The sequence below is a fragment of the Phocoena phocoena genome, chromosome 19, assembly GCF_963924675.1.
Source record: "Phocoena phocoena chromosome 19, mPhoPho1.1, whole genome shotgun sequence".
NCBI lineage: Eukaryota > Metazoa > Chordata > Mammalia > Artiodactyla > Phocoenidae > Phocoena > Phocoena phocoena.
In genome coordinates, this window is record NC_089237.1 from 24,216,197 (window position 1) to 24,239,395 (window position 23,199).

The 23,199-nt window shown below is 59.4% G+C and overlaps 1 protein-coding gene across 1 annotated transcript; it reads right to left on the reverse strand.

Moving 5' to 3' along the window:
- Positions 1 to 8,612: 8,612 nt before the first annotated feature.
- Positions 8,613 to 22,966, reverse strand: PPP1R9B (protein phosphatase 1 regulatory subunit 9B). Its single transcript, XM_065898161.1, has 10 exons — positions 21,602 to 22,966; positions 17,552 to 17,684; positions 16,109 to 16,229; positions 14,115 to 14,219; positions 12,943 to 13,078; positions 12,202 to 12,354; positions 12,038 to 12,091; positions 9,268 to 9,497; positions 8,858 to 8,954; positions 8,613 to 8,666 (listed from the first exon to the last, which is right to left on the reverse strand). The coding sequence occupies exons 1-10, from the start codon at positions 22,964 to 22,966 to the stop codon at positions 8,613 to 8,615; spliced, it is 2,448 nt and encodes an 815-aa protein (XP_065754233.1).
- Positions 22,967 to 23,199: the final 233 nt, after the last annotated feature.

A 23,199-nucleotide genomic window follows, 5' to 3' on the forward strand; every position in this document is an offset into this window, starting at 1 on the left:
TCCAAACATCTATCTTTCCAGCCACCCATCCATCCACCATCCGCCCCGTCCAACCATCCACCCATTTTTACATCCGTCAATGTATACCATCCACCCATCCATCTTCCCATCCATCACCCAGCCCTGCCTCCCCCAACTCTCACCACCCGTCTTCCTGAACATGAGCTGTTCAGGAAGCTGGCATCATCAACAGGGCCACTGTTCTTGACAGAGTCACAGTTCTCACAGTTCAAGACAGACTCACAGATGCAGAAGGGTATAAAGAGTACCCACAGCAGGACAGCGTAGAGCTAAATCTCTGTGATGCATCAAATATGTTCTGGGAAGAAATATGGATGGATGGGGGTTTGGTTTTGTTTGTGGGAAGTAAGAAAGGAAGGGCAGGTGGGAAAGCAGGATATACGTAGCCGGAACAATTTGGGCAGGCTTCCTAGCAGATGTAGGATTGCAGCATCCCTAAACCAAAGCCTGGGTGTCAGAGAAGCAGGGGAATACCAGATGAGGGGAGAAGGAGGAAGCTCAGGGCCAGGGCCATGCTGCATGCCTGGGACGTGATCTCCAATTACTTCTAACACTCAGGTCCCCATGAGAAGGGCAGAGCACTGCATTAGACCACCCATTTGACAGGTGTAGGAAAGCTACCTCATGCCTGCTTGGTCTTTTCCGATTCTCCTCTTCTGTTATTACATAGATTCATCTCACTGTGAACTGTCCAGGCTTGGGATTCTTAGTATCCCCACTTTACAGATGGGAAAACTGAGATGCAGGAGATAAGAGGCAGAACTCGACCGTGACCACAGGCTCCTGCCCCTCAGCTCTATCCTGAGTGGTGATCTGCAGTTTTGGAACCTGCTCACGAGGAAAGAACACTGCTGGGAGAAGGGACAGGGGTAGAGGTAAGGGAGCTGATCCATACTCGCTAGGACCGGATACGCTTCAAAGCTACCTCCACCCCAGGCTCTGTGGATGCTTGGGGCTGCAAGCAGGAAATGAGGTATGAGAAGGAGCCAGGGATGTGGGCCCTCCAGGAACCCTCCTGCCACTCTTCAACCCTGGGTGCTAGCAACAGAGAAGTTCTAGAACCTCTCTTCCTGTCCTGAAGGGGTAGATGGGAAGAGAGGCTGCCCCTAAGAATGAACTAAATTCCCTCCTTCAATCGCAAAGCTCATCTGACCAGGACCTAGCTGCCACCTCCTCCAGAAAGCTGTCCTAGATAGCCCTCACTCGTCTCATTTGTCTATATAATTTCTAAATCCACTCTTCCCCACTACTAGGAAATGAGTAATTTTTCATGCTTCATTGATTCCCTAACTGGGTCATATCTCTGCCACATCAGATGGGAGCTCCTGAGGAGAAGGGGCAGTATTCCCCATCAGAAGAGGGAATCTCTGAAGATAAGAACTGCCTCTCCCATCAGAATGGAGGTTCCCTGAGGGTGCTTCGTCTCTTAGAGCACCTGAGAATGGAGAGCCCATGTGCTCTTTATTCAAGGTCCCAGTTTAGGGTGGAGACCCTCTTGTGGATGCCATCCTCTTTCAGGTACGCTCTGGGGTGGGCTGGGGCCTCCAGCTCACATCAGCGCCGAATAAATTCTGATTCAGCACAAACCGTTTTCTTCAACAACTAACTCCCTGGGGTGTGTAGGGGGGACCCTCCCTACGCTGTCCCTTGGGGGACTCTGGGAAGCATGACATCAGAATGTCACCAGGCTCTTCCCACCCCCCCTTCTAACACTGAACCTTGGAAAATTAGACATCCCCCCCATTTACACTCCTACAACATTACACTCCTACACACCCCCCCCCACACACACACACACCCACGCCACACTCATACATGCACATCCAAACCAGGTAACCACTACAAGGTGGAAATGAACCTGTGCTCTGGATGCAGTCTGGGCTCTGACTCTACCAGGCCACTCCTTCCTCCCAAAACTTCCCAATTCCCGGAGGAAGAACACCAATAACTTTTGAGCCTGCCCTGTGAGAAAGGGAGGCGGTGAACTCTTAAGTTTCCTGGGACCCAGGGAAAGGAGAAAGACAAAGAAAGGGTGCACAAGCCCTGGAGAGGAAATGGGGAGCAGGACAGAGACAAGTTGGTGGAGAGTCAGTCTACAGAGCTGCAGAGAAGAGGAAGAAAGAGCAAGAAGGAGATGAACCTGAGAGCAGCGGCGGCAGCGGGGCCAGGGGAAGAAGCAGTAGAGAGAGACAGGGCTCCAGCAGCCCTGAGTGAGGCCCAGGGGAGGGGTGCAGAAGGGCAGAATCGGCTGCCAGGAGGAAGGCGGCCCTCAGTGAGGAAGGAAAGAGGAAAGGGGCCCTGGAAGAGGAGAAGGAGCCCAAGAAAGAAGTGCAACTGGGGAGGGATGGTTGGGAGAGGAGGCTGGGGCAGAGGGAGGCAGTGTGGAGCTAGAGAAAGGGGTGACCCCCTCCCATAAGGCCCAAGCTCGGGGCATCCAGCAAGCACCACTGGAGATGGGGTGGGGGTGGAGGACAGGGCACCTTCTGCGCTCTCGGGGCCCCTATCGCCCAATCAGTGCCAAGTGGCTAGTTCTGTCCGATCCATTAGTCCAACTCGGCACCAGGCAAGAAGGGGTTAAGCTCTTCCCCCTCCCCCAACACCAGTTTTTTAAAAAAATTAATCTCTCCGGACCTCGGGCAGAGGGAGAGGATTAGGGACACAAATCCTATCTCCACCCCATCTCCTAACGGCCCAGAACCCTAGCTCTGTGCGGGCCGCCCTAGGGACAGGGGAAGAAAGGTCCTTGTCTCTTCGCCCTATCCAACCCCACTCGGGTTCCCACCGCAAGCCGGAGACCCCCCCCCCCCAGCTCCGCTTCCCCGTCCAACTTGGGGCTCTTGGGGTCCCAATACCTCACCTCCAGCATCTGTCATCTTCAGCGTCCGGCGCCTCAGAAACCCCTCAGGCCCATGGTGTTTGGGGCTGGGGCCAGGCGGGAGAGGGGCGGGGGACAGTCACCCCGGCCTCGGGGGGCTCCGGGCTGGCTCCATCCGCTCCATCCCGGGAGTAGGGGTAGGGGTCAGCGAGGGGGGTCTTGGAGCCGGAGGGAATGTGCGGGTGGGGGTGGGGGAGTTCGGAGAGAGAAGGAGAAGCTTTGCAGGAAGCAGGAGACACGGCGGGAGGGGCTGGACCAGGAGACCTGACGGGAGGATGCTCCGTGCGTGTGTGTGCGTGTGTGCGAGTGTGTGTGTGTGTGTGTGTGAGAGAGAGAGCGAGGAGAGGAGAGGAGCGGAGAGGAGACGAGAGGAGAGGAGAGAAGAGAGAGGGAGGGAGAGAGAGAGAGAGAAACCGTCTCCCCGCCCCGCCCGGCTGGACGCGGGGTCCCCCGCCTGGCAGGCGGATACTCTTAGCGTCGTGTCAACGGGGATCCGCGGGGGGTCCCCAGGGAAGGGGCGATGAGGGGGCGCGTGGCGGGGAGGCCGGGCGCCCGGGAGACAAAGAACGGGAGGGAGGGAGGGAGGGAGGGGCGGAGGCAGCGGGAGCACGGCGGAGGGAGGAGGCGGCCCCGGCTGGCGGAGCCGGGCGAGGGGATTCTAGTTACCGCTACTCCTCAGCCCGCGGGAGTCAGGGCGGGTGTGAGCGGACGGAGATGCGGCCCCACCTTAGGACCTACGGGGCTTCTGCCTCCTCTGCAAGGCCTGTGAGGGCTCCTGATTCATCCATTCAACAGAAGTCCACAGAGCAGTCGGATGCGGCGAGGCCCGAGGGGACCGTGGAGAACAGAGCCGACCTGGTCCGGGCCGTCGTGGCTCTCGCAGCGTTGTCAGGGGGACAGACGAGTGGGGAGGCCCTCAAGAGAGCGGGTGCTGTGAGCCTTGGTTCACAGAGGACACTTCAGCGCGGGGAGAGCACATCAGAGGGAGCCAGGCCTCGCCTGGGGGCGGGTGAGGATCGGGGCGGGGGCCGTGTGTGGAAGTGATCCAGGAGGATTCCTGGAGGAGGTGACCTGTTGGCTACTTCTGCAGGCCAGGCCAGGGTAGAAGTGCTAGTGGGACTTGTGGGGGTAGGGAGGAAAGGAGAGGAAGATGAAGGATGGGGGGAGGGGCTTGCACTTTATCCTACCAGCCATAGGGGAAAAAGTAACAGAGGAGTGAGGGGCTCTGATTTGCATTTTAGGAAGAACCCCTGGCTCCTTTGGAGAAGGCTGCCTGAAGGCTGGGGCACCACTCATGAGGCTGTTGAGAGGTGATGGCAGTGGCCACAAAGATCAAAGATGGTGATGAGGAATATTAAGGATGTAGAATTGAAGAAACGGACAGGATTTGGGGACTGGCTGGCCACAGAAGGAGAAGGAGGGGTCTAGATGACTGCAGGCCTTGGCTTGAGGCCCTGTAGGTGGAGGGGGCGTGGGGGGATGAGGTCAGACTTGGACCTGGTGAGCTGGAGGTGGTGGCAGGTCAGCCAGGGGAGAGAATACAATAATCAACAGCTAGCTACGGTCCCGAGATGGTGCAGGGGGTACCAGACACTGTGCTAGGCACTTTTCTCAGATGATTAATGTCACCCTCACGATAAACTCGTGAGGTAGGTGTTTCTGTTACCCCCTTTGTCTGTTCAAGAGCAAGTGGTGAGATTGGGCAGGGGGGTCCAGAGCCCAGGGGAGCGGTGTGCAGTCTGTAGGGATAGAGTTCCCTGATGGCCAAGGTCTCTGCAGTCCCAGGTCTCTGAGGGGCTCTGGGAGGTGGCATGTTGTGCCCGGATGGTCTTAGGACCATGGGTAAGGACAGAATTCATAACCTTTAGGGGCTGAAGATCCAATGAGATCGTGGGAGTTTTGGCATCTCTGGGTGTCTTTAGAATCTGCTGGCAGCCATGGGATGCTGGCTGGACTGTGGAGATCTGGGGAGGGAGTGGTGACTCTGGAGGTGTTTTCGGGGCTGTGTCTGGGAAACACAGTTTGTGGGCATTTGGTGAAATCTGGGTGGTGGGCTGGAGTGAGGGATTGATTATGTAGCCCCCGTAGGGAGTGGGGAGATTATAGGTATGTAATGTCAATGTTGGGGGCACATTCTATGGGAGGGTGTCTATAGACCATAAGACTCAGGAGGACCCCCTAAATTTCTGGGAGCTGGGAAACTCCCCTCATCTGATTTCCCTCCCTTATGGCGAATGTTGGGGCTGTGGCAAACCTACGCAAGCTCCTAAGAACTGGGGAGGTGGCAGGGCAGGGCTGGGGTAACGCCTCACACAGGCTTGCCCATGGCTACTTGACATAGCCCCAAACGTGGACATAGCTCACAGGTGAGTCACCTCTCAGGCCTGAGGAACTCGCAAAGCCACACACGCCGTCCCCAGCCACACACCACACTCAGGCTTTGACTTGGGCTACTCTCCAAAGGGATTCCACCTTTTGGAACATACGGGGTGCAAGCCCCTCACCTAATACACGGGACAGATGGGGGCAGGACCCCACCCTGGATGCTCTGCTCTGGTCAGATCAACAGAAGCCCTCATCACAACCCCCACGTCTGCCTCGCCACCCAGGAAGATCCAGCCACTTCACTCCTTGGGAACTTTTTTTTATTTTAATGAATTTATTTATTTTTGGCCGCGTTGGGTCTTTGTTGCTGCGTGTGGGCTTTCTCTAGTTGTGGCGAGTGGGGGCTACTCTTCGTTGCAGTGCGTGGGTTTCTCATCACAGTAGCTTCTCTTGTTGCGGAGCACAGGCTCTAGGTGCGCAGGCGTCAGTAGTTGTAACACGCGGTCTCAGCAGTTGTGGCTCATGGGCTCTAGGGCACAGGCTCAGTAGTTGTGGCACATGGGCTTAGTTGCTTCGCAACATGTGGGATCTTCCCGGACCAGGGCTCGAACCCGCGTCCCCTGCATTGGCAGTCGGATTCTCAACCACTGTGCTACCAGGGAAGTCCTCCTTGGGTCTTCTTGGCCAGGTTGCCTGAGAAGGGCCCAAGTCACCTGTAACTCTGGAGATATGACCTGTGATCTTGTGGTTTGGTGGTTTCTGATCCTGGGATTCAGCCACCTGGATTTGTCTTCCCAGCAGTGTTCCAAGGAAGATCCACTTGTAAGAGAAAATGCCTAGAGAGGCATGGCCACCATCTCCAGGTTGCCAGGTTGATTCTTAGGTGGGTAGCAGAATTGGACTGGTTATATATGGCCCTGAGGTGTAGAACTAGGATTTTTGGAATGAAGCTATGGGAAGCCAGAATTTGGCTTGACATGAAGGAGACTTGTGTGACAGAGCCATCCAGAAGGGAGTGGCCACCCCAGGAGCTGACTGCCACTGGGAGTTCTGGTAGAGGCCACTCGTCTCGGGTTTGTCAGGGCCCACCAAAGTGACTTTGAAGGGCCCTAATGTTGGGACTTCCATTCTTTAGGGCAAAGAGGACTGTGAGAATCCTCTTGGCGGCCGGGCCACTGAACACAAGTGTCTTGTGCTTTTTTCTCATACATAGCGCACAGCTCCCAGAGCAAGGAGAGGCCCCACTGCCCCCTGCTCTCATCTCTGTCTGGGATTTCACTGAAGTTTGTCCCTGGAACCCTGGCATCTGGACTGCCAGACCCATTGGTATTAGAACTGGTGAGTTAGCAACCAAACCTGCTGGCACAGAGCAGAGGTCTAGGACTACTTAAGGCCTCTCTGGCTACCGCCAGAGGGATTCTCTAGAACCCAGGCGACAAAATTGCTCTGACGTATCATCTCCCACCCCCCAGCTGCACCTCCAGAAAACTAGGGGCTGGGTATCCCCATCAGGTTACACTTCTCAGGGGAGGGACTCAGGGTTCACCTTACTATATCTAACCCATCCTTTGAATTCCATCAGAGACCTTGAAGAAGAGGAAAGCGATGAGCCTAAGGAAAGCTCTAGAAACCTCAGCCCTGCCCGGAAGGGATGGGGGGCGGTGGGGGGATGGTGGCAGACGGAATTTGCGGGAACAAGGGTTCTCAGTATAAAGATCCTCAGGGTCAGAGGTAGCACTAGTGGGAGACCACTGGGCTCAGACTGGCATCTCTGCCCCCCACCCCCTCCTGCGAATCAAGAAACCAGGCAGCAAGGCTCTGGGGGCTGCTTTTATGGGGACGACCTGACAGAGGGCATGGTCCGTACAAAACCGGGAACAATACATACATATATATATTATATACAGAGACGCAGTCCTGTGGAAGGCGGGACAGAGGTGGCCCCGGCCGGAGAAACCAGAAGCACCCCCCACGGCCCCGCCCACCCAGCCCCGCCCCCTCCATCTGCTGAGGCCGAGGAGGTGAAGTGCATGGGCCCAGGCACTGAGACAGCCAGCTCCTTCGGGGGTAGGCGCACGTCTGGGGGCAGGAAGTGGGTGCTGAGAAATACTGATCAATGGCATGGTCTATTTACAGGGGACAAGGAAAAGCCAAAATGGATGGAACAAGCGTCGTTTTTTTAAAAAAGAACAAAAACCCAGGCTGAGGCAGGGGCATGAGGAAGAGGCAAAATGAGAGATGTAATCTGAAAGGGGAGGGGACCTGGGGTGAGGGTCTCACCTCCCTTGGTCCAAGCCCCAATTTGGGGTTAAAGTGGGGAAACGGAGTTGATTTCACTTAGAAAGCAGGCTGCCAGCAGGGCAGCCCTGGTCTCCAAAAAGATGAAAAGTAGTAAAATTCTGCCCTCCAGTCAAAACATTGGAAAACTGTGGGTGTGGGTGGGGTGAGGCTGAATCTCTGCCATGTTAGTACAAGGCTTCCAGGTGTGGCCCTGCGTAGGGCAGGACAGGGCCTGGCTCTCCAGTGACAAATGTTCCCCTCACCTAAAACCAGGCCCCCTAAGCTGACCTCCTCTCCTCCCGCTCATTCCCAGGGTTGGCCAGGAAACCTGGTCCCCAAAGAGGCCGCAGAACAGTTCCAGGAAGAGGTTATGGCTATTTGGCACCTGGGGGGGAGGGGAGGCACAAGGAGAAACTGAGGGCTGCTGCCCCAAGAAAAGGGGGAGCTGGACATCAGGTGTCCCGGACTCTCCCCTTTTCATGAAGGATACGTGAGAAATCAGTGCAGGGCCAGGCCCAGCCTCCAGGCTCTGGGTAGACTCTACCCATCCTGGGAGGGCAGACAGGGATGGCAGGAGAGGTGTAGAGGCGACCCCTCCCAGCAGGAGGGTCAGGATGCAACAGAACAGCACGATGACGGGGGAGCGGGGACAGGACAGGAAGGTAGACTCAAGTCAAGAGGCCCAGGGGCCGCCTAGGAGCCCCGTGAGCAGGGAGCAGCCTCCAGGTGGTGAGGTGCTGGGAGAGCCCCCGGCCCCTTTCCAGTCCAGAGACAAAGGCTGGAGGCTGTAACGTCTGGCAGTTTGGTCTGCAGGTCCTCGTGTCCATCCACCACCCAGGCCAGCCCTTGGCATCCCATGGCCTCTGTGCCTCAGCCCCACAGGCTAGGAGGAGGCCATCCTTCCAGCCACCTGTCTGCCCGGGGCCACCTTAAGGGGGCCTGTAATATGGGCCCTCTGGTCCCTGAAGCTGGGGGAGGTGGGGTGGAGGGGTGGGGGAGTCGGGGCACCTGTCCCCAGGCTGGTAGGGGGCGGGGTGAAGTATTGAGGACAGGGGAGGGAGGAGGACAATGGGAGGGGATTAATTATTGTCCGGTCAAGGAATGATTCCTGTTAAGTAGAATTGGAATTCCTCAGTGTTTGCAGGTTTCCTTCCAGTTCCGAGATCTGAGAAACAAAGGGGAGAGGGAGTCAGGCCTGGGCGCTGGCCATGGTCCCTGCCCTTTGGGCCCCCCTGAAGGAGACATGACCCTGAGCTCCCAGCCAGCAGTATGACTCCTCTCTCTCCCTGCAGGATCCACAGGGTGGGTGCCAGAGGGGGGCTGACCGGCCTGCCCCTAGGGCACCCCTGGGCCTACCTTGTCCAGGAGCTTGTCCATCTCTTCCTTCCTCGCCAGCTCTGACTCCTCTAGAACCCGGCGCTGTGCCGTCTCCTTTTTCAGGAACTCAATCTCCCTGGGTACCAGTGGGAGACAGACAGTGGGTAAGGGTGTCTGGTCTAGCTTCCATCCAGAGAGTCTCAGGGTCCTCAGCCCCGTCCTCGGCTCCACCTGGGCAGCTTTTGCCGGCTCCTTGTTCTCAGGTCGGGAGGTCCCAGCTCTTCCCAAAGCCTCTGGCGCCCAGTCGTTACAAACCCAGGCATCCCCACCGCAGGGCCCTCCAACTCCTGTGCTCCTTGCCTCCCTACTTGGCTGGGGTGGGGAGGGAGTGCCACCACAGGCCTCTCAGGCCCCCCCAGGCCCAGGAACCCCAGCCCCCAGCCACGTACTTCTGCTGGTAGTCCTTGATGAGGCGCTTGGCCTTGCTGTACTTGCGCTCCAGCGCCTGGTACTGGGCCTGGGTCTCCCGCAGGTGCTCGTCCACAGCCTGGCACAAGCTCTGGGCCTCGCCCCAGTAGCCCTCCAGTTTTTCCATGCGCTCCTTGTTCTCCTCCACACTCTGCTCCAGCTGGGCCTTCTCCAGCCGCCACCTCCCCTTCTCCTGCTCCAGGCTCTGCAGCTGAGAGGAAGAAACACCCCTGGGTTGGCGGGGGCCAGAGTCGTTGGATGATTCCTGCAGATACGGAGCCCACTGCCCCCCAGCTACTGACTCTCCTTGGCTGACCTGAGAACCGAAAGCCGGAGAGGGAGGAGGTGGGACCACAACCTCAGCCTTCCTAGCCGGGGGCCCTGACACGTGCCACACTCCCAGAAGGCCGGAGGCCCAGGATCGTCGCTGATTAGCTCGGGGACTTGGGGCAAGGCCACTTCTGTCTTAAGCCTTAGTCCTCCCATCTGTAAAGCAGGAGTGGTTCCTTCCTTGCCAAGCTCACAGAGGCTGCAGTGAGATGGTGGAGGTAAAGGAGCAGGGCAGGTGAGGGTCACCATTGCCCTCTATCCCCTCTCTGCAGCCCTGGCTTCTGTGGCTTCCTCAACAGTCCTGGCTCCTCTCCCAGCTCCCTGGCCACCCCAGTGCAGACCTCCCAGCGCCCACAGCCCAGTCCTGGGGACTCTGTTCTCTCTCTACTCACCTCCTTCACCACCTCTGTGTACTGAGCCCCGTACCTCCAGCCCAAATTTACTCCCAGCTCCTCAGAGGCACCCTGCCCCCACCCACACAAACCTATTCCTCCTTTTCTGACCAGCCCACCTCCATCCAAAGGTACCATCATCTCACTGCCACCCCAGGGCTCAGCTTCAAGCCCCACTGCCTGCCCCTCAAACCTCGTTGGCTGCCAACACCCCTTGCCCTCTGTGTCCCAGCCACACGGGCCTTCGTGCACATCCTCAGACCTGCCACATTCCCTCTTGCTGCAGGGCCTTTGCCTCCCCGTTCCCTGTGCCTGGAATGCCCACACCTACCCTCCCACCGCCTCGTCATTTCCCACTAGCTCACCCTTAGGGCCTCTCCTTAGTGCATCACTTCCCGAGATGTCTCCCGTGATTCCCCTCTGACAGCACGGCCCACACACAGCCCGGCTGCATCAGGCTCTGCTGGCTCTAGGAGCTCAGCGGCCCTGTCCTCTCCTCTAGAGCCCGTGTCAGCTTCTGTGATACCAGTGTCGGTGCAGAGACTCTAAGCCGTACAAGGGCAAGGATCAAATCTGCTTTCGCCCATCACAGGTCCTAGACGGTGCTGAGCACTTAGAAGGCGCCCGGCAGTTCCTCCCCTTCATGCTCTGCATCTACCCAGGAACGTGGCCTGTCACCTCACCCTAGAAAATGCAACTCAAATCCGCCCTTCCTATCCATTCCCTCTGCCTGTGCCCTGGGCAGCCCCGCCCACCCCCGCGGGGACATCACCCGGGTTTCTAACTGGTTCACCGGCCTCCAAGTCCTGCTCACCCCCACGCCTCCCACTTTGTCGGCAGTGACCTTCCCCCTCGTGGCCCCATACGGCCAAAGAATCAAGGCTGGAGCCCTTAGCAGGGTGTCAGGACACCGCAAGCGTAGCCCACCCCGGCAGTCCAGCTGTCTCCCACTTCTCCCCCACAGGAACAGCTGCCACAGCCTGTGGGCCTCCTTCCAAAGCCAGCCTCCAAGCTCACGCTGGTCTCCCTGCCAGGAATGCCCTTCCCCTGCCTCAGTCATCTAAACCCTGCCCTCCCCCTGGGGCTGTTTCACACTCTCCTCTCTCCAGGTGTGCTGGTCTAAGCCCACATATGGGAGTGCACATGTGTGTACCTGGGTGCACCATGTCTACACAGTCCCTATGTGCCCCTGCCTCTCCCTGCCACACTGGAAGCCCCAGGGGAACTGGGGCTCCTAATGTCCAGGCCCAGCAGGGACCCCGTAGACTGTGTATCAGAAGTCTGTGTATCTATGCCTGTGAGGGTGTTGGCACCCAGTGTGCTCATGTGGGTGTCTGTACATAGCACATGTGTGTTTGTAGATGTACGTGTGTGCACCAACTGGTAGCATCGGCATCTCTGTGAGAACGCACACGTCCTGTGACACTCTTCTTGCGTCTCACAGCGGACGGACACAGCGGACGGACAGAGGTATTGCCACGTGAAGCATGGGTCCGTTGTCCCCGTGTTATGTCTGAGCAGAGTGGGTGTCTCTAGGTGTCTGGGTGAGTGAGTCTGTGGGTACCATGAGCCTGGGTTCGCGGCTGGTGCACGGACCCCTGGATGGTTTACGTTTACCGCTGGGCTTGTATGTAGAGGACACGTGTGGGACTGTGTGAACGTGAAGACATCCACGTTCAGCTGTTAGAATGCTGACGGCTAATAGCACAACTTTTTATTGAGCACCTATTATGTGTCAGACACTGTATTAAGGACTTCACGCGTATTATTCTAGTTTACCCTCACAGTGATCCTACGGTGTTGGCACTGTCATCAACCCATTTTACAGGTGAGGAGAATGAGACCCAGAGCAGCAAGTGAGTGGTGGAGAGATGGGTCCAGAGCTTGCGCTCTTAACACTACCCTCCCTCACCTCAGAGCGGCTGGTTCTGCGCGCACCTGTGGGTGGGGGGCAAGGGCCGGCGTGTGCAGTGTGAGGGTGGAGGGGTCTTTCTCCCAGCGCCCCGCCCCCACTCCCTGCCGCTCTTACCTTTCTTTTCAGCTGCTGGATCTCCGCCTCGGTCACGGCATGCTTGATCTGGAGCTGTGGGGGCAGGGGCGCAGGCACTCAGCTCGGGCTGGGGTAGGCAGTACTGCGGGGCTGGATACCAGCCTGCCCTTGCCTTCCACCAGCCCAGGGACCCCTCTGCCCACCTCCTTGAACTTGTGCACCAGCTTCTCAGGCTCCATGTCCACAGGGGACAAGGCATCCTCGTTCTCTGCCAGCTCGAACACCTCGATGGCCATCTCGCCACCTGGAAACGTGGGGCTCAGCTCCTCATCCTCGTCAGTGGCGTATTCTCCTGTCTGCGAAGGGAGACAGGCGGCTGTGCACCCTGCCCACCACAACCTCCCTCAGCCCTGAGGACTGGGGCCTAGGCCAGCGGCAGTCTGCCCATGTCAGACTGGGGGCCACCCAGGGGTGTGGTTCACGCCACCCTCATCAGACTGGGGGCCACCCAGGGGCATGGTTTGTGTCTACCCCCAACAGCCTGGAGAGTCCCCAGAAGACAGGGGTAATTCCCCTGTAAGACTGAGGGCCCTGAAGAAACAGCCTCTGCTTTCCCCCTCACACAGCAGGTCCCCTGAGGTCTGGAACTGTCTCCTTCCTCAGACTAGGTCCCCTCAGAGTGGGGGCTCTTAGAGAGAACTACGTTTTTCTTGTAGGACCAGGAAGGCTTTCTGAAGACAGAGGGTGTGACTCTTCCATCAGACTAGAGGTTCTTTAAGGGAAAGGTCTGCATCGCCTCCCTCAGATTGGGGGCTCCCCCAGGATAGGAGCGTTGCTCTGGGGTTCTTCACAAGGCCTGGAAAGTGGCAGAGGCAGAGGACGGCTATAATACTCCATCAAGCCACCAGGGGGCGATGACGCTGCCAGCCAGGCGGAGTCCCTACCTCCTCGTCATCCTCCCCGTACTGGGCGTATCTCTGCTCCATCATCTCCCGCTGCCATCGCTCCTGTTCCAGGGTCTGCTGAATTAGCTGGGCCACCTCACTCTGCTCACCCGGCCGCTCCCGGCCAATCATAAATCTGCAGAGGCACCAGCATCGTTCCCTTTGTCTCTGTCCTTGGCCGGAAGATGCCACCATCCTCCCCGCTGGTATTCCCCTCTCCACATCCAGGTCCTCCCAGGGAGGTGAAATGAAAGAACTGCGTCCAGAGACTGCAGGGTGTTAATAATGAATGGGGTAGCAGGGGCCCTTATTGGGTTTCCTTCCCAGGAGAAGCAGAGGCCCACTAGCCCTTCTGGCCAGTTTGTGGGGAGGGGAGACGTCAGCGAAACTTCAGGCTAGGCCGCAGGGGACAGGAGTTCGGGAGGTGCCAGCGTAGGAGCTCTTCCCCCACCACATGGGAGAAAACGAGGCAGGGGATTGGCGAAGCTGACCCTGGGGCTGTAGACGGGTGTCTTGTGTGCACTCCAAGACCCTGAGCTTCAGGAAGGGGCGGGATGATGGCAACTAGAGATTAGGATGGAGAGGAAACAGTGGAACTTCCAGGCACCAGCCCCTCCTCTCCGTGGCCACCCACATCCTGTTTCTCTACCACCCTTTTCTGGGGGCAGTGCCCCTCTTGGAGGGGGCAGGGAGTGGTCCTTGAATGTTATGCCGGAGAGGAACGTAGGGACCTTCTAACCCAACCCCTTTAATTGACAGACCCAGGGAGGAGAGTCTTCACAGGAATCACCAGGCTAGAGGGGAGGGAGGGATAAACTGCAATTTGGATGGCATTCTCCCTACGTGTCTTGGATCTTCAATGAATGAGTCAGGACAGGCAGGGAGAAAGGAGAATAAGCCCAAGAGGCCAGTTTGGAGGCATGGTGGACAATGGGCCTTGAAGCCTGCGTGCTGGTGGCTAGCAGCAGCCAGGGGCTAGAGATGTGAAGGCAGACAGGGCAGGGGATAGGCACACAGCAGTTCCTTCTGGCAGGGAGGTGGTGAAAGCTCCTCTGTAAGTTGGGCCACCCAGAGTCTTAACTAGGCGTGGGCAGCTGGGCAAAGTGGCCAGATGAGGGCTGAGCCTCCTGTCTGCTCCCACTGCCCACCGCCCCCACCCTCCCGGGCCTCACCGCACACGGCCCTTGGTGTTCCGGAGCACGGAGGCTGCAAAGCTCTGGGTCACTCCCACCAGACTTGTTCCATCCACTTCCACCAGGAGATCATTCACCTGGATCCTAAGGGAGGTGACACTGGTTAGGGGGGGTCACGAGGCGAACTGTGGAGCTGGGGTAGACATGGCCCCCCTCCCAACAGTAACTCAAGGCTCAGTCCCCACAGGGACCTGGTACTTTGTCTACCTGCGTAAGACGCATGAGGCCGGAGGGCCAGGTATCAGCCAGGCCCATGGGCAGTGAGACCCAGGCATCCAGGACCAGGAATGGTGGCAAGCACACTCGCCATGACAATCACAAGCTATTTCCCCTCCTCCACCACACTCGGCAGACCAGTGTGACATCCACAGAGCTCATCACGGCCATGCACACCAGCGAGGGCCTGCCGCGCACACGTAACACACAGCCTTCTTACACATCCATTTCCGTGCAGACCTGAGTCCGCAGATTTCCTCCAAATGCCTGAGACCTGTGTTCACACACAGTCCCACAGGGTCACCCCCTGCCCCCATACAGGTGCACAGCCCCCAACACGCTCCAGCTGTGGTGCTGGAAGCCCTTGTTCTCCACACAAGGAGAGAGATGGGGGTGGTCCAGACTGGCCGCCGAGGGGGATGAAAGCGTGGGAGGGACCCTCGGCCACCTCCTTCCTCCACTCCCACCTCCCCGCGGAGTGCCAGGCCTCCTCGCAGGGCTCCCACACAGAAATGGAGGAGACAGCCTACCGTAAACAGCTCACACCAACACGCCCCGTGTGGGGACACTCTCACATGCACACACACTCCCCACCCAGCCAACGAGAGACCATGGGAAAGGCTCTGGCAAGTTCAAATGAGGGGGTAAGTGAAAGAGCAGGGGTGGCCTTCCTTCCTTTTCTCTGACCCCCCAACCCCAGCCCACCATGCCACCTGGGCTGCAGCAACAGAAGCTCCCTGAATGAGGCAACCCCACCTCCAGCATCATGACCCCGGTCCTCACAAGGACACCCACTCACCTCTGTCACGTGGAGGGGTCTGTGCTTAGAGGTACCACAAGGTACCCCTGATATCAGCCTTTAACTTACAATAACCCAGGGGTGCCCTACAGCTGTTCCCACTCCCCCTCTGCAATCCACACACAGCAGGGAGGCTCCAGAGGGGTCACTGGGCTGCCCATAACTCCAGGGGGTCTTCCTGAGCCCTCTGACCCACAGAACTCACACCCTCCAGCCTCAGAGGCCAAACACAGGCACACAGGCAAGAAGCAGCCTCCTCCCTGGCATGCCCCCACTGGCTCTTCCAGCCTCACCGCACACCTGATCCCTTGTGGTCTCTAGCTCCAGCTATACCTGCCTGCTCTCAGTGCCCTGCCTGCAATGCCTTGCATGCCCCACTCCCTCAGCCTAGCTAACTCCTGCTCACGCTTCGGGTCTCAACTCCAACATCACTTCCTTCAGGAAGACTTCCCTGATACCCAGAGAGGTCAAGCCCTCCTGTTTTAGGGTTTAGTGGCACCCTGTATTTTTCTCTGTTTCACCATTTTCTGTGTATCCACTATTCATCCATCTGCCTCACTACACTACATGCTTCCTGAGGGCAAGGCCTCAACACTGACTCCCCAGCGCCTGGCACCAGCCCTACAACAGTGTCAGAGGCTCAGTGTTTCCTAAACGAAAAAAAAAGCTCACAGGTACTCTGCTAGGACAGAGCCTCCACACCCGTGCTCTCCTCCCCATGGCCCAACACACACTCAAAACCAGGACACACGACACCTACACATAGCCTCCTAGCATGCAAGTGCCATGAGGGCGAGCGCTCCGTCTGTTCTGTTCACTGTACCCCCAGGGCCTGGACCGGCACCTGGAACAGTAGTGCTCCACGAACATCTGAGCCCCACACAGGTAGTGGCCTGCCCCCCCTCGCCCAGTGGCCCGCCCCATAGATGATGGCTGATCAGGGAAGGGGAGGCGGTACCTGCCGTCCCGATGGGCCGCACCGCCTTCAGTCACAGTCTTAACAAAGATGCCCAGCTTCTCCAGGCCCATGTCTGCCCCGGCCCCCATGCCAATGATGCTGATGCCCAGGCCCTCGGAATCTGTGAAGCAGAGGGTGATGAGAAGCAGGTAGGGGGGTGGGGTGAGGAGCTCCAGCCTGGGGCTTGCAGGGGACAGAGTGAGAGACTCCCCATCCCCTACCCTCATGCTGAGGTATGGCCTCACCTCAAGAAGCAGTCTCCACGTGGGGATGTCCCACACCTGGGGAAGGGACATGGTTCTGTCCACCTCTTCTCTGCCAAGCCAACTAGGATGCTCTTGGGCCACTGCCTGCCCTCTGCCCCGTCCAAAGAACAGACATGCAGCAGGGCGCGCTGAGGGGTACTGTCTGTATGCAGACGCAGGTGTGTGGTGGCCACGGGACCACTGAGGGAGCCACGATGGGGATGACCTCCCCCCTCCGTAAGCAGTCTCATGCCTGCTCACAGCCTTTATAATTCAAGACCTCCCGCTTTTGTCTCCCCCTAGACCCACTCCTCTCTCCACAGCTGCTGCCCCCGCCTGTCTAACGGGCTTCTGACATCCAAACTCACGATCTTCCCCCACAAACAGGCTTTTCCTGTCTGCCGCTCCTTCATGGGGCCTGGGAGCCACGTGGATTCCTCCCGCCCCCTCGTACCCTCTGTGGAAGCCAAGTAACCACCTAATCTTGCCAATCCCACCTTCCAAGAAGCTCTCAAGTTGTTCATCCACTTCCCGCACGGCCATCATCTTGTCCACACCACAGTGGCCCCTGTCCATCCACTTTTAACCCTTCACCCCACAGCACAGCCTGGTGTGGTCTCTCTAGAATACCTTTACCAGGCCTTGCAAGACTTCCGGTCCATCTTAGCAAAAAGTGGTCTACAGGGCCTTGTTTGCACACCCTTCTCCCCCCACCCTCTGAACCCACCAGGTCTCTCCTCTCTCCCACACGCTCCCCTGATCTCCTCTTCAGGGCTCAACTCAAGCATCACTTCCTTGGGGATCTCCCCGAGTGTGGTCAGGTTTCCTGTTAAATGCTGTTATAGCGGTCCCTCCCTTCTTTTCCCGGCCCCCTCACTGTACACAAGGATGTAGTTAGATGTGACCATTCCACCCAGGCCTGCCCCCCATCTCCACCGTCGCTCTCCCATCAAGGCTTGGCCCACACAGCCCAGGACCCAGCCCCCAGTGCTCCCGGGGGGCCTGATGACTTCAGGAGCACATAGTGCAACATGACAGGGGTGGTGGCGGTAGGAGCTTGGGCTGGGCTGAGTCTGTGGGGCCGTGGGGCGCTGACAGAGGCCCAGTTAGAGGTAGAAGCAGAACGTCTCTGTGGAAGCGCCTGAGGGTCCAGGGCGGAAGCTGGCACGGGGGAGGAGGCGCAGGAGGCCCGGCTCACCCTTCTCCAGCTCCACAGGGAACAGCTCCAACCTCTCCACCCGCTTCTCCAGCTCGTACTCAGCAGAGGCTGCCATGGGATCCACATCCTCGTTGCGGCGATCATAGTCCTCGTTGGAGTAGGTGCTGAACACCTGGGGAGGAGGCCGCCTGTCAGAGGAGCCCGCAGGAGGGCGAGCGCTAAACCGCTGAGAGGGGGCCCAACGGGCAGGCTGCGCCACCCGCCGCGCTCCCCTCCGGGCAGGCTGCGCCACCCGCCGTGCTCCCCTCCTGCCACAGGCCTCCCCCAGCCCGCAATGACCCCAGCTCAGAGTGGGGGCCCTTCTAGTTCCGGAACTGTGGGGCGAGAGAGAAAGGGAGCCAGCCTTGCCGCATCCACACCGTTACTCCCCTGCAGCTCCGACCACATGAGCGTGGCCAACTGGAGTAGGAAAGGAAGGTCAATGCCGGAGAAACTGTCACACTCAGGAACCCAGGGCCCCAGGTCAGAGAGAGATGGACAGACAGCCCCTGTCCCAGACAGAGGCGAGGGTGGGCACGGACACAGACGGCAGGAGAGAGGAAGGAACAGGATGAGGGGAAGAGAAGAAAGAGTGAAGGAGATGCTGGAGGATGCCAGATTTGGGGGGTGGCGGACAGGAGTGGAGACGCAGGGAGGGGGAAGGGAGGAGAGGGAGCGGTAGAAAGAGGCAGAGGGGCACCCAGGACCCAGCTGACCTGAACCTGAAGTGGAGGCCAGGGTGGAGGAGGGAGGCAGGAAGGACCACCTCTACCCCCATGGAGAGAGGGCAGGCCAGAGGAGCCCCTATGGCCTTGCCTGCACAGCCAGGCCTCCGTCTCCCTCTAGAACCTCAGCTCTCTGAGGTACACCCCTATCCCCAGGGCACTAGGAGGCCTGGGCAGAGGCCCTGGGCCCAGTGCCCTGTAGAAAGCAAGGAAAGCAGGAAGGTGGCAGCCTCTGACACTGTCCACAGCGAACCCGGCCTTACTGTCCCGTGTACCCCTCTGCTGTCTCTCATTAGAAAGGGAAATTCCCCAGCCTGACCCTCCTCCAAAGAACAGAGAAGTTAGGACAAGGGCTCTGCAGGAGTACCTAATTCTGGGCCCAGGCAGGGTGCCCCTGGTGGGAGGTTAATAAGCACCGTTTGGGGTACCATGACGTGTTCCTGCTTCACTGCCTGCAGCGACAGGCTAGCACCACTTGGAGCCAAGCGGGGGCGACGAAGGATGGCAGCAGCTCTATCAGACGGCTGGGCCTGAGGCCTGAGCAGCTGAAGTGGGGCACCGTCTCCCCCAAGGCCCCTGCCAGGGCCCCACTCCTCCAGGAGCAGGCTCCACGGGCACCCAGGCCGGCAGCGGCACTCGTGTCCCAGCCTTGGTTTGGTGTCACCCCCGCGAAGCCCCACCACTCCCACGAGGGGGCTCCTAGCTGGAGGAGTCCATGTGGTCACTTAACTCACTGCCCTCAACTTCACAGCATCAGAGAAAGTTGAACACAAACCCTTAAAAGCTCCTTGTGGATTGTGCAGTAGTCGGACCGCCCCCCTGACATCTGGCCAGCAGCCCCAAGCTCCTGGGAGGGATGGGCTACCTCATCTACACATAGTGCAAGATGCCAGGTCCGCTGCCCAAGGTCACGGGGGTTAGCCTGTGACAGGGCGGATGAGACTGGCGGGTGGGTCACTGAGACTCTGTCCGCTTTGCACATATGCCCCAGGCCCTGGGACAGGGGCTGGTGTGTGCCTAGACCCGGCAAACTGGCTTTGGCCCCCTTTTGTATCTGAGTCCCTTTGACCCTCACCCTCTACTCTAGCAGAGATGCTCCCTTCATCCCTCAGTCTATGTGGTGGCCTGGGTCAACAAACCACCCCCGCATTGCGTAAACACACGCACGCGCTCTCTCTCTCTCTCTCTCTCTCTCACACACACACACACACACACACACAGTGACCTCCATAACACCCTCACAGCCTGTCCTGGGCTTTGCCCTCCCCTCTTTTCTCAGCCTGTCAAATCCTGCCCCCTGCAGGAAACCCAGGCCTCAGGCTCAGAGGTCCCAGACCACCACTCACCACTGCCCACCACCATGTGCCCAGCCTATCTCAGGGCCCTGGACCCAGTCCCCCCTCTCCAGGTGACAATCTGGAATTGAGCTCTCTGTCCTCAGCAGAAGCCTCCATAAAGGCAACAACTGGGTCATCCAAGGGGCACAAGACCTGGACTTAGTATCAATGCAGGGGGCACAGCAAAGAGACGGAAAAACTGGGGGGTGGGGGGAGGAAATTCCAGTAAGGTCAAACGTCAGACACGCACAGGCGGCACCACACACCACAGGCTCCCACACAACAGGCGAGCAACAGTCACCAGGGAGTCAGAGAGCACTGTTCCAAATCATGTGCTATTTTCTACCCAAAAATCAGGGTAAGGTGTCAAATATAGACAGTCAGAGGCCCAGGGCTGAAAGACCAAACTCCAACTGAGGGGGTCAGACAGCTCAGAGAACTGCTGGTGGCGGGGGGGGAGGTCCTGACCGCCTCAGTGGTCCCCACCTCTGTCCTCAGTGTCCCAAGAAACACCCATAATCTTCAATTCTCTCCCTCCAGGATGCCAGTACCTTCAGAAGAGGAGAGGGGAGGGGAAAGGGCTTGTGAGGTCACAGCTGGGGGAAGGGGCTGGCCCAGGCGGGGAGTAGCACTTTTCAGGCCCCCTGGGGTGGAGGTGGGAGAGGAACAGAGGTTAAGATGCTGGGGCAGGTGAGAGGAAACTGGGGCAGCTTCAGTGTCCGGGAGTAGTTATGGAAACTTCAGTCAAACAGATGAGGGTAAAGGCTGGACTTTCCTTGGCCTGGACTCCTTGGCCTGGACACCCCCATGAAGCAGACTTGGAGCTGGGCACAGCTGAGCCTGGCGTGGTGAGAAAGAGCCTTTAGGCTGAATGTGCCAGCCAAGAATGGAGGGTAGTAGGAAAGGCTGTGGTAGTAGGAGGGCTGTGGTTCTTAATTCTCCCAGGGATCTCACCATCGACATTCTCCTGAGGATCTCAGGGCACTGGCACAACCCACAAACCAATCACCAATAGTGTGTGTGTGTGTGTGTGTGTGTGTGTGTGTGTGTGTGTGTGTGGTGTGTGTGTGTACACACAGCTGAGTCCCCAAAAAAGAGGCAGCTCCCATCCCTCTTTCAGGGCACCCAGAGAATGAAGCAAGAGCTCTTGGGTCCTGCCAAGGCCAAGGGCAAAAGGAGGAGGCTGCTGCCAGGCACCTGGGGGTTTCCCAGCCTCACCCGCTCCCTTCTCCATACCTTTCAGAAGGCCTAGCCTCCGCAAAAACCACAGAGTGCCTGCTCCCTGTGGAACCCTGTACCCCCACCTCGGGAGCTGGCCCAGCACAGACCCCAGGGAACAGGGCCCGAGTCACATGGCCCCAGCTCAGCTCAACCTCACAGACCTGCTTCCCTCTTTCGGTTCTGTAAAGTTGGGGTGAGGGCTATAGACATTTTGGAGGAAGGGCTGCAGGCCACTGCACGTTCCTGCTCCTCCATCCCCCTATGCAGCTCTGGTGCAGGGGGAAAGCAGGGGTGTTTCTAAGCTCCCCAGGCCCCTCCAGCCCAGAGTGGAGTAAGGACCAAAGTGGGGAGGCTCTCCTGAGGACACAGATACACACGCACACACACATACACAGACACACCTTCCCACCACCCAAGCCCACGCCTCTGGCAGCCTCTGGAGGACGAAGGTCTGGGAAAGGAAGGGAAAGCAGGTGTCCCAGGACCCACGCAGGGCAGGGCAGGTGAGCCCCAGGGCTGGGCGGGGCAGCGGGCACAGGAACCTGAGGGCAGGTCAGAGCAGGCCACCCCGGCTCAGGCCTAAAAATCTTCCCCCTCTGACAAACAGCTGTAAGTCCCCCAGGCCCCCCTTAGGGTGGTAACTTCTGGGAAGGGGGCTGGGTGACAGGGCTTGACTCAGCCTGCCAAACCCGGCTGGCTGGCGAGGCGGGGGCGACTGCGTGCACGTGGCAGGGGCGGCGCGGGGGCGGGGAGGGGGGTTCACTTACTTGGATGGGCGCTGTGCTGAAATGGATCTTCCGGCTCGGGGCCGGGTCCTCTTCTTCCGAAAGCCCCGGGATCTCCACACACCCCGACTCGGGCTCGTAGGGGGGCTCACCCTCCTCCTCATCTTCGTCGTCGTCCTCCTCCAGGGCACTGCCCCCAGAGTCCTCCCCCAGCCCACTGTAGGCGCTCACGTCCACCAAGTCCGCCTCCGAGAAATCCTCCTTCTTGGACTCGTCCACCTCCTCGGGGGCCACGTCCGGGGCCCGGCCATTGCCCACCCCTCTCTCAGGCGCCGCCACGGTCGCCGCCTCCTCCTCGGGGGCCGCCTGGGCCTTCTGCTCCTCGGGCGCGGGGCTGGCGGTGGTTGCCAAGGCGCTGCCATTCTCCAGGGCCGCATGGACCGTCACCTCCGCCTGGATCACCTCTGCGGGCGCCGCCTCGGCCTCCGACTCCCCGCTCTCCTCCACCTCCACCGGCTTTATCTTGCGCACCTCCCGAGGCTTGGGGGGCGGCCGCGCGGGGGCCACTCGGTGCTGCGGGGGCTGCTGCCCTCCGGGGCCGCGCTCTTTCTCGGCTGGGGCATCCCCCGACGGGGCGGGCGGCGGCGGGGGCGGCTGAAACACCCGGGACCGCTTGCTGACCAGCTTCGAGTTGACCTGGGGCGCCCCGGCGGCCGCGGCCCTGGGCAGCCCCGGCGCGCGGTGGAGGCCGGTCCTCGAGTCGGCCTTCTCAAAGACGGCGCTGAGCTGACTGACCGTCGGCGACACGGCGTCGGCGTCCAGCTTGTCCAGCGCCTCAGTGCTGCCGTTGAAGCGCACCACGACGTCCAGCTTCCGGTCCTGCAGGCCGGCGCGCTCCTGCCTCAGCAGCCGCCGCGCCGCGGCCTCCTTGTCGCCGCCCGCGGCCGCCGGGACGCTCCGTTCGAACAGCTTCCGCGTCTCCTGCAGCCGGGACGGCGGGTGCGGCGGCGGCGCAGGCTGAGCGGAGGGCGCGGGCTTGGAGTCGAAGCGGCTCACGCGCTCCGACACGCTGGTGCCCAGCTTCAGCAGGGCACTATGGTCCACGTTCTCGTTTAGGCTGCTGGCCCGCGGCAGCGACAGGCGCACGCCGCGCTCGGGCGCCCGCAAGGCCTCAGTGGGGCCCGCGCCGCCGCCCGCCTCGCCCGCCGTCGTGCCCATCTGCAGGAACATACTTTTGATGCGGTGGACGTTGGAGCCATATTTCTTGTGGTGGGCCGCCTTGGGTGCCTCGTCTGGCCCGGGCGCGTCGGGCGGCTTCAGAGCCTGGATGCCCGCCTCGTAGGCGCTGCGGTGCGGGGAAGCGCTCCGGAGGGGACCCCCGGGCCCCCGCGGCTCCGTCTTCATCATAGTGGGGGGAGCCGGGTTCTCATCCCCACGCTTCCCGCTCCCCCCTTCCAACAGGCGGCTGGCCAAGTCGGGACCACCGCCCCCTCCCCCAGAGAAAAGGAACCCCGAAAGGCCTTTTTTAGCCTCCCCCCAAAACCAAGCTGCCCAAAACAGTTAACCTCGATTTAAAAAAAAAAAAAAAAAAAAGGGAAAAAATATCTCCGAGAGCCCTGTGTGGGTCGCCTCCCCCAGTC

What these genes read in the sequence shown, in the direction of transcription:
- PPP1R9B (XM_065898161.1), bottom strand. Translation starts at nt 22,966, where the DNA reads ATGATGAAGACGGAGCCGCGGGGGCCCGGGGGTCCCCTCCGGAGCGCT. An exon ending in TCAGCACAGCGCCCATCCAA is followed by an intron (nt 17,685 to 21,601) that starts GTAAGTGAACCC and finishes CCTCCTCCCCAG; the next exon opens with GTGTTCAGCACCTACTCCAA. An exon ending in CCCTGTGGAGCTGGAGAAGG is followed by an intron (nt 16,230 to 17,551) that starts GTGAGCCGGGCC and finishes TCTGCTTCACAG; the next exon opens with ATTCCGAGGGCCTGGGCATC.